Consider the following 14157-nt stretch of genomic DNA (forward strand, 5'->3'; position numbering starts at 1 on the left):
CGCAAGGCACTGTATGCATAGTCACTTTAACTATACATTCATGTACATACTACATCAATTGGGCCGACCAACCAGTTCTCCCACACAGTGGCTAACCGGGTTATCTGCATTGTGTCCCACCCACCACATGTACATACTACCTCAATCAGCCTGACTAACCGGTGTCTGTATGTAGCCTCGCTACTTTTATAGCCTCGCTACTTTTATAGCCTCGCTACCGTATATAGTATTTTTACTGTTTTATTTCTTTACCTACCTATTGTTCACTTAATACCTTTTTGCACTATTGGTTAGAGCCTGTAAGTAAGCAATTCACTGTAAGGTATCCCACATCCCAGCTCCCTCAACATGGAGCACCCTGCAACGACCACAGCACAGTGAGTGTACTCTATATCAAATCAAAGTTTATTTGTCACGTGCGCTGAATACAACAGGTGTTGTATACCTGTTGTATACCTGTTGTATTCAGCGCACGTGACAAATAAACTTTCGAGTACACTCACTGTGCTGTGGTCGTTGCAGGGTGCTCCATGTTGAGGGAGCTGGGATGTGGGATATCTTATACACTACTGGTCATGTGTAATAGTTTGTGTGTATGCGTTCTCACACCACTGCTCACTTGGATCTTGTTTGTGTGTGTGTGTGGCATTGGCCGCGTGTGTGTGGTGTGGTGTTAACCAGGGGTTTCACGTCCGTCCAGCTGATAGAGTGCAGAGAGTGGGGAAGGTTTGTGGGCAGCTTGACACAGGGGTGAAACATTTCATCAGCCTCCTCTACAACCCACACAACAACACCAGCCGAATCTACAGTACATCTCACGCACGCACGCACCACACACGCACGCACGCACGCACACACACACACACACACACACACACACACACACACACACACACACACACACACACACACACACACACACACACACACACACACACACACACAGGCATGTACTCCTAAGCCCCCAAACACCCAGTGCTAAAAAGGTGGAAAAGAGCATTTCAATTTGTCATATCTCATTAAGTACCAATATACACAGTGTGTGTGGTTTAGCTCATTCATATACTGTAAGGATCTAGTAGCTCTTTGAGCAGAGTGTCTTTGGCTGTCTGTCTGCTGCACAGTGTAGCTCTGTACTGCCATGCCTGATGTCTTCCCCAGACCTGCACTACTCATACTGTACATCACACTCCTGTTTCATCCACTATGACGGACAGATCATCTACAGGTTACACTTCAAGGCAAGCCCATTATTCAGTCCTGTGCAGAGACATACATACATATATAGGAAAAGTAAATAATTAAACCCTAGAAATCATACAGTAGTGTTTTGATTAAATGTTTAAAAGTGCTTTCTCAGATAAATAAAAAGCAGATCACAAAGAGGGGTTTACAACACCTTCAAAATAAATACAGTTGAAGTTGGAAGTTTACATACACCTTAACCAAATACATTTAAACTCAGTTTTTCACAATTCTTGACATTTAATCCAAGTAAAAATTCCCTGTCTTAGGTCAGTTAGGATCACCACTTTATTTTAAGAACGTGAAATGTCAGAATGATAAGAGAGAATTATTTATTTCAGCTTTTAGTTCTTTCATCACATTCCCAGTGGGTCAGAGGTTTACAATTAGTATTTGGTAGCATTGCATTTAAATTGTTTAATTTGGGTCAAACGTTTCGGGTAGCCTTCCACAAGCTTCCCACAATAAGTTGGGTGAATTTTGGCCCATTCTTCCCGACAGAGCTGGTGTAACTGAGTCAGGTTTGTAGGCCTCCTTGCTCGCACATGCTTTTTCAGGTCTGCCCACACATTTGCTTTAGGATTGAGGTCAGGGCTTTGTGATGGCTTCTCCAATACCTTGACTTTGTTGTCCTTAAGCCATTCTGCCACAACTTTGGAAGTATGCTTGGTGTCATTGTTCATTTGGAAGATCCATTTGTGACCAAGCTTTAACTTCCTGACTGATGTCTTGAGATGTTGCTTCAATATATCCACATAATTTTCCTGCCTCACGATACCAACTATTTTGTGAAGTGCACCAGTCCCTCCTGCAGCAAAGCACCCCCACAACCTGATGCAGCCACCCCCGTTCTTCACTGTAGGGTTGGTGTTCTTCAGATTGCAAGCTTCCCCCTTTTTCCTCCAAACATAACAATGGCCATTATGGCCAAACAGTTCAATTTCTCCAAAAAGTACAATCTTTGTCCCCATGTGCAGTTGCAAACCATAGCCTGTTTTTTTATGGCGGTTTTGGAGCAGTGGCTTCTTCCTTGCTGAGCGGCCTTTCAGGTCTTGTCAATATAAGACTCGTTTTACTGTGGATATAGATACTTTTGTACCTGTTTCCTCCAGCATCTTCACAAGGTCCTTTGCTGTTGTTCTGGGATTGATTTGTACTTTGGTGTGAAAAGTGCATTCCTCTCTAGGAGACAGAACGCGTCTCCTTCCTTATTGGTATGATGGCTGCGTGGTCCCATGATGTTTGTACAGATGTGGTACCCTCAGGCGTTTGGAAATTGCTCCCAAGGATGAACCACACTTGTGGAGGTCTTGGCTGATTTCTTTTGATTTTTCCATGATGTCAAGCAAAGAGGCACTGTGTTTGAAGGTAGGCCTTTGAAATACATCCACAGGTACACCTCTAATTGAGTCAAATGGTGTCAGTTAGCCTATCAGAAGCTTCTAAAGCCATGACATCATTTTGTGGAATTTTCCAAGCTGTTTAAAGGCACAGTCAACTTAGTGTATGTAAACTTCTGACCCACTGGAATTGTGATACAGTGTCATGCACAATTGTTGGAAATATTACTTGTGTCATGCACAAAGTAGATGTCCTAACCGACTTGCCAAAACTATAGTTTGTTTTCAAGAAATTTGTGGAGTGGTTTAAATACGAGTTTTAATGACTCCAACCTAAGTGTATGTAAACTTCGACTTCAACATGTGTATCAAAATAAGTTTAACACAAGACCAGGAAATAAAGGATTGTCAATGTGTAGCTTCATGTCTTCTCATCTTACAGATATTGATTGTCATATGTTGGATGTAAAACAATAAAACCAGTTAAGGAGCTCGTATTTACAAGCCCAGCTCTCTCTCAAACATTCAATCTCGACCACAAGTGGCCATTTTCTAATTTTCATGTCTTTGACCCCTTGTCCCCATCCATAATTTTGCACGCCCCTAAACCATAATTGAACCCTTCCCTTTCTGTCATTAGAATTGATACAACTCTACCAAATGCATCTGTTCCTGCCATACCTGTATGTCTCGACTCAACTTAGACTCCCTCTTCCCCTCCTTTTAGTCCCTCTTTGATCCTTAGGACTTCAACCCTCTCTACCCCCCTCCCAGCCCCCTAGCAACTGCCCCACTCCAAAACTCTTACCACAGTACCCTTTCATGCACCCCCCTGCCAACGGCCCTTCGTCCAAACTCTTATCTAAACTATTGTCTCTTTGAAATCCTCTCCATACCCACCCCCCCCCCCCCCCCCCCGTTCACCATATCCACTCTTCTTCCCTCCATTCTCCCTCCACCTCCAGCTGGCCTCCCTCAACTCACACCCCTCCCTTTCTCTCTCCCTCTAGAACTCGTACTGGGAGATGAACATGGTGATCTTGGTGATGTACCGCCCCAGCTGGACCCCTTTCTCCAGCTCAGTCATCTCCACCTCTGCCTCCAGTGTAGCAGGTCTTTGCACCGGGCTCCCCAGCACCAGCTGGCCTGTCTGGCGGTCCGACCGCTGCACCGCGAAGTGGCGTCGGACCTGCCCGCGGCCCAGCAGGGAGAAACGCAGTGTGTCGCCCATGAGGCGGAGGGTCGACACACGGAACATGGTGCGTGGTGCTGACAGGTTGGATACGACAGACAGGTAGTGGTGGGAGATGGAGTTAGGGGCCTGAGAGCACACCTTGTTGTCCACAGAGCAGGGGTTACGCTCACAACGCCTGGGGAACGGGGAAGGATATAGGCATTAAGAGGGATTATTGCAAGACACTGATAAAAATAGTTATCAAATATTTTCTTGATTAACTATAAGAGGATGTATTCATAGGGGTGAGGTTTTGCTGTAGGTGGCGTTTCGTATGCGGGAGCAGTCCACACGTACACACTGGAACCCTCCGTAGTTGTTTATACACATCTGGTCCCGGGTGCAGTTATTCAGTCTAGAGGCACACTCATCTATGTCTACAGGCCAGGGAGAGAGAGGGAGAATAATGTGTGTAAACGTGAGGGACAGATAAAGAGACGGAGAGAAAACAGAGCGAGACAGAGAAATAACTGATTTATTGTAATTGTCTACAAAAACAAACATGGATTCAGACCAGATGTATGGTTTGTTTAATTATTCAGCCAGTGGATAACAGAATTGCATGGAATTACTGCTACAACGAATAGGAAATAATAGGAAACATTCGTTATCCTTCAGCCAAATGATCTTCTTTCTCTTTGTGGTAGACTATTCAAATGTTTAGTATTCCTCTGGCATAACTGGCATGTTTTGAGCCAAAGGATTTGATGGTGTGTGTGAGTGTGTGTGTTCAGCGCTGCGGGAGCATTTGAGACTTTGGTACAGTGTGTGTGGTCTCCTTTCACCTTTGCAGTTGCGTCCATCGCGGGTGACATTGTATCCAGCAGGACAGGTACAGCGGTAGCCTCCAGGAGTGTTAACACAGGCATGTGTGAGCTGCTCTATTCCAAAAAAACAGTTGAGAGCTGTGCACTCTTGCTGCCTGCAGATGACATTCTGCTGAAACTAGGCTGTGTGTGCTGCGCACATGTGAATATACAGCTCTGGAAAAAATGAAGAGACCACTGCAAAATGATCAGTTTCTCTGCTTTTTACTATTTATAGGTATGTGTTTGTTTTTTTTGTTTTTTATGAAAAAGTTTATTTTATTCTATAAACTGACAACATTTCTCCCAAATTCCAAATAAAAATATAGTTGTCATTTAGAGCATTTATTTGCAGAAAATGACAACTAGTCAAAATAACAAAAATGATTGTGTTGTCAGACCTCAAATAATGCAAAGAAAATAAGTTCATATTCATTTTTAAACACAATACTAATGTTTTAACTTAGGAAGAGTTCACAAATCAATATTTCATATAATAACATGTAATAAACCTGATTTTCAATCACAGCTTTCAAGCATCTTGGCCAGTCTTTCACATTGATGTTGGGTGACTTTATGCCACTCCTGGTGTAAAAATTCAAGCAACTCGGCTTTGTTTGGTGGCTTGTGACCATCCAGCTTCCTCTTGATCACATTTCAGAGGTTTTCATTGGGGTTCAGGTCTGGAGATTGGCCCTGGCCACGACAGTGTCTTGATCTGGTGATCCTCCATCTACACCTTGATTGACCTGGCTGCGTGGCATGAAAGCTGTGAGGTGGGCGGACGGTCTCGAGTACTACAACACTGGTTTAGACTGACTTGCAATTTATGTTAGGTTACATTAAACTTTTTAAAAATGAAATTAAACCGTCATGCAACACTGTAGATTCCCAACATATCCTGACCTCAGTGTTCACATCCATTGCACCATGCAGCCCTCTATCAGTGGGCTGTGTGTGAGTGGGATGATAGACTTATAGAAGGCTCCCACACAGTGCAAGCAGTGTTAGTCATGGTCAAAGTCCATCCAAATCCCCATTACTCTGTGTGTGGCTCTCACCTACAGCAGTGTACTGTACACATGGGTGAGAAATGAGACAAACAGACAGAGAGAAACAAAACCAAACTGGGCCGTATTGAGGCGCAGGCTCTGCCTGGAGCCCTGAGTGTGTATGATAGCCCAGCCAGCCAGAACCAGCGAGAGGGAGTGGACCTGGGTCTCCCTCGGTGTCTGGCCCTTGTGTGTTGTTGCTACTAGTTAGACATAGCATAGAGATATATATAGGACTAAGTTCTGGTTCCAGTTTATAATCGCAATAGGGCACCTCAAGGATTTTGTTGTATATGGCCAATATACCACTGCTAAGGGCTGAGTCCAGGCACTTCACTTTACGTCGTGCATAAGAACAGCCATTAACCATGGTATACTGGCCAATATACCACACCCCTTTGGGCCTTATTGCTTAAGCATCTCTACCTACATGTTGGCACAGGGCTCTGGCAGGTGGCTCCGGCCCAGCCTTTGGTACACGTGCAGGAGAACTGGTTCATCTCGTCCACACATGTCCCCCTGTTCAGACAGGGAGACGAGCCACACTCATTTATGTCTGAGGAAAGACAGGAGGAGTAAGGGATTAGTCAAGAGAGGAGAATGAAGTAATATTAGCCCTGATGTAAATGTTGGCTAGCTAACTCACTGACAAGCACAGGTGGAACCTTATAGCTCTGATGCATGAACCAAAAGAGAAAAGCTCCTTCTCTCTGCGTGTGTGTGTGTGTGTGCATGCACACACTTGCGTGCGTGAGCATGAATGTGCGTGTGCATCCGTGTGTGTGAGTACTCAACCTAACTGGAGCGAAAAGGGATGGCCTGACTTTTAGTCTGACAGAACGTCTTTGAAGTGTTATCTAAATGTTAGCGAGCTGTCAAGACAGAGGGCTGCTATCACTATGTGTCACAGTCACTGGATTCAATAACCCATTCTGGATGGCCATGAAAATACATAAAAAGGAAATGTGATAATGAAATGCATATGGATGCAAGCCATCTTATCTAGATAAATGTTAGTAATATGCATGAAGTTTAAAATGAGGGAAAGGGAGATAAAGAAAAGAGGGGGGCACAAAGAGGATGCTGACAAGGACGTGAGAGAGATGTTAGAGAAGATAAATAGATGAGTGACGGGACAGAGAAGAGGAAAGGAGAAGATAAGGGGGGGACACCTGACAGGAGCTAGAGAAGTAGATGGTAGTTGACAAAAGATAGTGATTTCACGTCAGATATGTGTTAATCTCACTAATGGTTAAGGTTTGGATTAGGGGTAGGGTAATCTGTAGCAGATGGTAGGGTCACTCACTGCTGCAGGTGGGCTGCTGGCCGCTCCAGGTGAGGCTCTCCTGACACATCCTGAACTCTGCTCCCACCAACTCATAGCCCGCATCACACAGGAAGTGAACCTCGTGACCTGGGTTCTGCGCCTTTCCCAACTTCCTGCTGTTGGCAGGCGTGTCCAGTTTTAGACAGGTATATGTAAAGCGGTGGGGGGCGGTTGGTAGGGGGACATAAGCCAAGACTTAACTCTCCAGCCATAGGTCCATAGGAGTTAAATTTAACATTTCTACCTACCGCTTACCACCAAATGTCAAATTACATACCAGTAGTGGCAAAGGAATAACAATCCACCAGAGTTAAAATTTTTAGAACGCAGCGTGACTCTGCTAATAGCAGTTTTACCAGGACTACTCTGTCCGGCTGTGCTGTGTGTAGGCCTACACAACTTACTGAATCACGATTGGTTCTCGTTCATGAGGTTGACAACAATAGCAGAAACATTAGTATTGAATTATAAAATAAAAAGCAGCAGGCCTACTAAAAGCCAGTTTAGGCATTTCAGTGTACTTAAAAAGAACATGAAGAAATCTAATTTAAGCATGTTGCATGTTGCGTCTTTGACTGATGTTTGGGCTGTGTGCAGACTTACCATTGTTTACTTTGCCAGTCTGTTTGGTGGCTGTGTTCTGTAGCAAGTTGAGTTTCTTCCTCAGGGTGCGGAGGCTCTGAAGGTATGCAGCCTCGTGGGTCGACAGCAGCTTCTGGACCTGCTTTAGGGAGCTCTGCATGTCCTGCCTGCTGGGACAGTCCTACAGGGACAGGGCATGGTAAGCAGGTGAACACTTTATTGTCCAACAGAAACAGGGGAAGTCAGGGGCAGTGGAACAGTTAAAAAGGGCTATACAGGGATAACTTGACAAGAGAGTCATCCCCAAAAAGGCAATTCATTTGCAGAGTTACTGTATTTTAAGAAGCCGTAATTCAGGAAGATCTTAACTGCATTTTAGCAAAGGGGCAGGTTACAAACATGGGTTTGTAAGATCCATTAAAACATTGAGGAGCATGCAAACTTATTTTTCCTATACTGACATAGGCAATGAATGCTCTCTGTGTAGCCTAGTGAAATGCAGTTACAGTTGATAGATGACTGCCTAATCTAAACTTAAGTCAGGGACCGTGAGACACAGGTGACTTGGTCAGAGGATGGAGGCAGAACTAACTCTTACATTAGCTTCCTAGAATTTGACATCACTCAGTTGTACAGACCACATTCTGTAACGTATGCTTCCAACTCCCACTCTCAAACACATAGAGCCCCTGAATGCAGCTCAGGTTCCAGATGCCAATCACCTACATTCTGATCTGTTCACACACCTGTATGTCGTTATCACACACTATTAAGTTCTTTGCACCCCATCATTGTGAGGTATTGTTTGTTTTGTGACACACTTCTATTGGGAGCTCTGGTTTTCCCAAAATGTAATGCTCCCGTGTATGACAGTTTTGGCCTGCCTCATTAACGATGCCTTTTGCCTATTCCCTGCCTGTACTTTATCGGATTTCCTGTTATCAACCTACTACCTGATCTCCCGGATGAAGTTACTAGCCTTTTCCCTGCCTGTCCTGTGGCCTTAGGATCCCCTGTGTATGACCACCTGCTTGCCCCTGGACCCAGCTACCTGCCTCCTCCTGTGTATGACCACCTGCCTGCCCCTGGACCCAGCTACCTGCCTCCTCCTGTGGTCCTTTACAAATAAACACCTGCGCTTGAAACCAGCTCTTTGTCTTCCATCGTGTTCATTACACATACACTGCAAAGGCAAATGTCCTCGCAACTTAATCACTGGACAGAACAGAGAAATGACCTCACCAACAACAACAAGTTAATGTCCATTGGCTTGAGTTATGAATGATAAACTAGCAGCTGGTGAGCCACATGAAGTGATTTGTTACTGCATTTAGAAAGTATTCGAGGGGTTTTCCTAAGATAGCACTGAAAGGTAAAGAATGTAGTGTACAGTACATAACAGTTGCTAAAAAGGTCACTGGTCTGAGTTTATGGGGAGACCAGAGGAGAGACATCAGAGTAGACATACCTGCTTCAACACTACATCAGCACTCAGATGGTCATGTTTTTAATATCACTGTCCACAGTAGGCAGCCTAGTCAATGTGGTGAATGAATTAATTGAGCCGGCGACATCTTCCCCCTGGTTGTCTGACCTACTGTACAAGTGAACCAAGAGTTCTGAGCACGCATGGGCAGCTCAACAACCCCTACCACCAGATGGGGAGCTTGAAGTCAGAGGTGGCTGTAGTGTTGGTAGGCTTTTGCCTTTGTGCAAAGTGAGTTGTTCTCTAGTGGTAGTAGTTTTATGTTTTGGAGGTTGCGTGGTGTTACTTGATGGTGCTAGAGAGAAGTCCTGTAGGCCTCCTGTACGGTCTAAGGGGGTTGCTGTGAAACACTAAAGACACACTCCATGAGAGAAAGAGTGGCTCCAATCCTATCTGGACTCATTCTCACAACAGATTCCCATCACACTAAACACCCTCCCATTCTGTCTTTTCTCATATCCCAGCATATCTCTGCTGTTCTATCTCTTCAGCCCAGAAGTGTGTGGAAGTTCTGACAGTCAGTGGAATGATCTCCTTGGAGGCAGAAAAAAATGTTGCTTGCTCATAGCGTTCATTGTTTGATGCAGGGGTGGGCGTACTGTAAGTTGGAGAGGCTGTTTGGGATCAGATGGTGTGGCATAAACACCCAGAGGGTAAACATCACCTGTGTATGAGGCACAGCCTCTCCTCCCATTGGCTGAGAAAATCAGGGAGTGTTAGTAGTATATTTTCCCTAAACTTCAACTCTCTCCCTCCTCCTCCTCTCTGTCCGCTCATGGATGTTTTCAGAAAGCCAATTAGTGTTTTCATCTGGCAGAAGTTATGTAAGAAAAGTAAATATTTGGTCATCCTGTGAAAACACCTGGCTGATTGAAACTGGAGCAGGGAGCTATGCTGCTGGAGCGACATCAGTCAGGACGGACGGAGGGAGGGAGGGAGGGAGGGAGGGAGGGAGGGAGGGAGGGAGGGAGGGAGGGAGGGAGGGAGGGAGGGAGGGAGGGAGGGAGGGAGGGAGGGAGGGAGGGAGGGAGGGAAAGGCTGCTGTTTGTGTGCCCCAGCGATAATGTCCTTTTTCTGCCTCCGCTGCAAAACATTTCATGCATTTGCATTTCATGTGTCTGTGACATTATCTTGGTGTGCCTAGGTAACATACCTATAGCCTCCTTCAGTAAGTTCTGAGCTGCTCTTTGAATCGAGAGGTGTGCAGTGCAATGATGAAGGCCACAGTAACATGGTGATCTAATCCAAGGATTCTAGATTGTTCTAAGTGAATTCTGTGATGCAGAAAGTTTTTGCATGAAAGGAAAAGTGTCCTGTAGCTAATAATACTCTGGGTGACCTTGTTCAATTATGTAATCACTGCATGGCTTCAGTTCTGCAGTGTGAGTTGTGCCATGACAAGAACAAGCCAAAGATCACTAATGAGACCTGAACAGACTCCTTATACACACAGCTCATTACCACACAGTACGTCATGATCTTAACCAAACGTGGACAAAAACTAAATTGAGTCCCAATTTGACATTCCACATTAATTTCTAACTGAACAACAGAGAGTACGGCATAGCACACACACACACACACACACACACACACACACACACACACACACACACACACACACACACACACACACACACACACACACACACACACACACACACACACACACACACACACACACACACATACACACACACACACACACACCAGCCTGCTGTAATATAGACCCTTGCCCTTTGACAAGGTAGAGAGGTTTAGCAGTTTTGTGTTGAAATACGTCAGAGGTGATGGGCCTCTCGGTGTGTGAACATGCATCAAGAGGCCTTAGTAATTGTTTGTGCAGCTTGCCTGGGAATTGAGGTCGACCAAACACCATTTCTATCAATGGGTATCTGTCCATGTCATGATGCATGGATAATGACCTTATAGCTGGACTTGCAGGCTCCTGACTTTGACAAGAGATTGTCACTTCAGCTTGATGCGTTTTGACCTTCAACAACACCCAGACATCAATGCTGCGTTGCTCAGTGTTAGATGTTGAATTGAAGCCTATCCATGAAAAGAGCATTCAGACAATCTTTCTCTCAGGTCTATTTTCTCAGTTGTAAATCTTGTGTGAAATTTACCCACTGTCTTTTCAGGACATTAGATAATGGCAAGAATTTTAACTATGTCCCGAGAATACTGTATATTTGATCATTAATTGGTCTGGAAATGTTTTCTGAGTTTTTACGTTAATGGACTACCTAAACAGATCAGAAACCACAATAGACTACATTGAATCAAAACACACTCATAGAGATTATAATTGTAACCCATGATCATATCAAATACAGTCATTTATTTAGATTTTACGTATCACTCTGTGATATGTGGTGTGATACGTGCTTTTAAATCAGTTACATTTTTGTTTGGACCAAGCAGCTGTGCAAAATGAAACCAAGAAACACCATATGTTGTCTCTTAATAGTGGCCAAGGTGCCCTCATGACACTGACAACCGCAGGAAACACTCACCTTCCCAAATGCAGCGAGGATTGGACAAAGACACAGGAACACAATGACAGCGTGCATCCAAATCATTTTCAGTTAATCCTGTACTGTGAATACACTCAGTCACGAAGCGCTATGGGTTGGGTATCTTCTGGGTACAGTGAATTTCCAGTGTGTAAAATGCACTTATAAGTACCTCAGTGGTATTTGTGAGAAATGCTATTAATTAATTCACATGTCAGACAAGATGCCAAAGCGAAACTTTATGGAATGTAGGGTTTACTCTTCGAGAACCAATCAGGTTATGGGACTAGAAGACCTGTTGACCACATTTTACAAAATAACCATTGCGTAGGCATGTGTATTTATTTTTGGAAGGCACATGGCAAATTTCCTCACTCATGAAAGCCTCTCAGATGTGGAATTTGTAAACTGGAGAGAAAAACTAATTTTGCAGGAAGCTTGGATGGATTGAGGCAAGTTCCACTGGGCAGTGGGCACTGTGGGAAGGTGACAAGCAGGGTAATGTGAGACACAACTCATACAGGTTGCATCTTCTCATGATTTACGAGGAAATGTAAACCCATCTTTCACTAGGGAAATAACTATGTAACACAGGAATACATATAACCTACTTGAGCAGCACACATTTTGTTGAATTAACTCAGCCTTGTGCTTATTACCAGGTAATTACAGTAGCCTAATGGACAATGAGTCTTTGTTCCAATGTGTTTTTCTGTTATCTTGAATGGCAGATATCCTGAGAGAAAAAGCGTACTGTTGAATGAGCATAGAAAGTGGGGAAGGTGTGCCCTCTGCAGGGAGTAAGTGTCCATCACCTTGCCATCATCTAATTCAATGGTTATGTTCTCATCTCCCCAGCAGAACACACATAACACCATCACTACCATGGAAGTGTAGCTAAGGTTAGTTGTTCTGTCGTACCCCTAGCCTGGTGAACGTTCTCATATCATAAAAACATTCTCATGCCATAATCAGCTCCAGATAGTAAATCACCAACTGCTGAAGCATCAGGAGTCCTGTTTCATTCCCCACGCTGGGGCCATCACAGACCTGTCAGTGAGTTAGATCTGATTCCACCTGTAGCTCTCCTCCCTCTCAACCACCCACCCACGTAATATAGACCCACTGTGACTGCACTGAACAGTACTGCATTTACTGGCCTCTACTTTACTGCTCCTTTCTTTTCTGCTTGCTCAGCTATAGTTCTCTCCCACTGTCCATTATGATACACATGTTTCCCTTCTGCATTCCATTCTATTCCAGGGATTGTGGTTCTGCATCACTCATCACAGGGACCTCTGCACCCGTCCTCTTGGGTTAAAGCTCTGTCTCTTTCAAGACTCATTGACATGATGGTCTCAAATCACCCAGGACCGCACTGAAGACAACAGTCACACAGCAGTAACTTCCCCACTGCCACCCACCCACCTACTCACCCATGTGCAGTACCCCATCCTACTGTAAGCCCTTCACTAGGCCCAGGATGTGATATAAGCATCACCCCCATGTCTGAATCTCTGTCCTACTCACTGAGGTGACTCGGCGCTACTACAGTACCTTCCCTAATCCTAGTAGGTGATGTCACTATGAGAGGATAATGGGAAGAGAGCCGCATGTAGAATCGATAGCCCATGACCAGTGAGTTGTTTGTGACTGATTGGTGCCTCACTGCATGGGGGTCTCACTCCACAATGTCTGTTCTTTTATAGATTTGAGAATTGAATACAGAAACACGAGATGGCTCTCAATACTGTGAGATCCTTCTGTAACAAGAAGCAGAACAGTACAACTAGTTGAGGTTCTGTTGAAACTGGTTCCCCAATACACACCCCCTACCCCCTGTCCTTCAGTTTCTGTGGGGAACACAGAAAAACAGTATACAGAATACACAGAATACAGTATGAACCCTCAAATTAAATGACAGAGTCTTGAGAAGACTCAAGTTTGGAGGGATTTATTGAGAAATGTCGTTTTTGATGACATTTACGCGTATTATTTGCTACTGATGGTCAAGACATTTGATGTTTTTGTGTGTTGTGCGGCGGGGGTGTAGTTGGTAAAGTGGGGGTTTTGATGTGATGATGGAGAATGATTGGGTATCAGAACTCTTCTGTTCAGCAGACATTTCATGGTTTCACTGTGGTGATTATATTGTCTTTTTTGACTTTGTGGGGATCTACTGCTGTAGTAGACCACTATGTAACAAAGGATTCCTGAAAAGATGGGTGAGATTTCTCCTCATGGTGTGTGAGCATCCCTGATTGTTGAAACTTCTCTCGTTCTCTAGTTGTACTGTTTGCAGACGTTAGTCGTATAGAGCTGGCATAGGAAAACCTCTGATTATTTGGTCTCTCTCACAGTGTTACCCACTATTGCATAAAGGCAGAATGAGCTATTTATTTCAGCGCTACACCCTTCAATCACTGTAGTTACCTATACTGAGAAAATAGGACAAGCGGTGCAGATTTCTCCAAATGAATGCCATAGTCAGGACTGTAATGCCAGTCATTGGTAGCCCAGTCTCATCAAATGCACACACACACACACACACACACACACACACACA

At 44.4% G+C, this 14157-nt stretch overlaps 1 protein-coding gene across 1 annotated transcript; it reads right to left on the bottom strand.

Moving 5' to 3' along the window:
- Positions 1 to 3591: 3591 nt before the first annotated feature.
- On the bottom strand, positions 3592 to 11657 carry LOC149971417 (fibulin-7-like). The gene is made up of 8 exons (XM_090223402.1): positions 11592 to 11657; positions 7608 to 7767; positions 6984 to 7154; positions 6108 to 6233; positions 5749 to 5880; positions 4605 to 4700; positions 4061 to 4196; positions 3592 to 3955 (listed from the first exon to the last, which is right to left on the bottom strand). The coding sequence occupies exons 1-8, from the start codon at positions 11655 to 11657 to the stop codon at positions 3592 to 3594; spliced, it is 1251 nt and encodes a 416-aa protein (XP_090079528.1).
- Between the last annotated feature and the right edge of the window lie 2500 nt (positions 11658 to 14157).

Source organism: Oncorhynchus mykiss, chromosome 26, assembly GCF_057628025.1.
Source record: "Oncorhynchus mykiss isolate SJ-2025 chromosome 26, ASM5762802v1, whole genome shotgun sequence".
In the NCBI taxonomy this organism is placed as follows: domain Eukaryota; kingdom Metazoa; phylum Chordata; class Actinopteri; order Salmoniformes; family Salmonidae; genus Oncorhynchus; species Oncorhynchus mykiss.

Coding starts and splice junctions, on each gene's coding strand:
- LOC149971417 (XM_090223402.1), bottom strand. CDS start 11,657: ATGATTTGGATGCACGCTGTCATTGTGTTCCTGTGTCTTTGTCCAATC. Junction 4,197..4,604: donor CGATGGACGCAACTGCAAAG/GTGAAAGGAGAC, acceptor CCTGGCCTGTAG/ACATAGATGAGTGTGCCTCT. Junction 3,956..4,060: donor TACAGCAAAACCTCACCCCT/ATGAATACATCC, acceptor CCCGTTCCCCAG/GCGTTGTGAGCGTAACCCCT.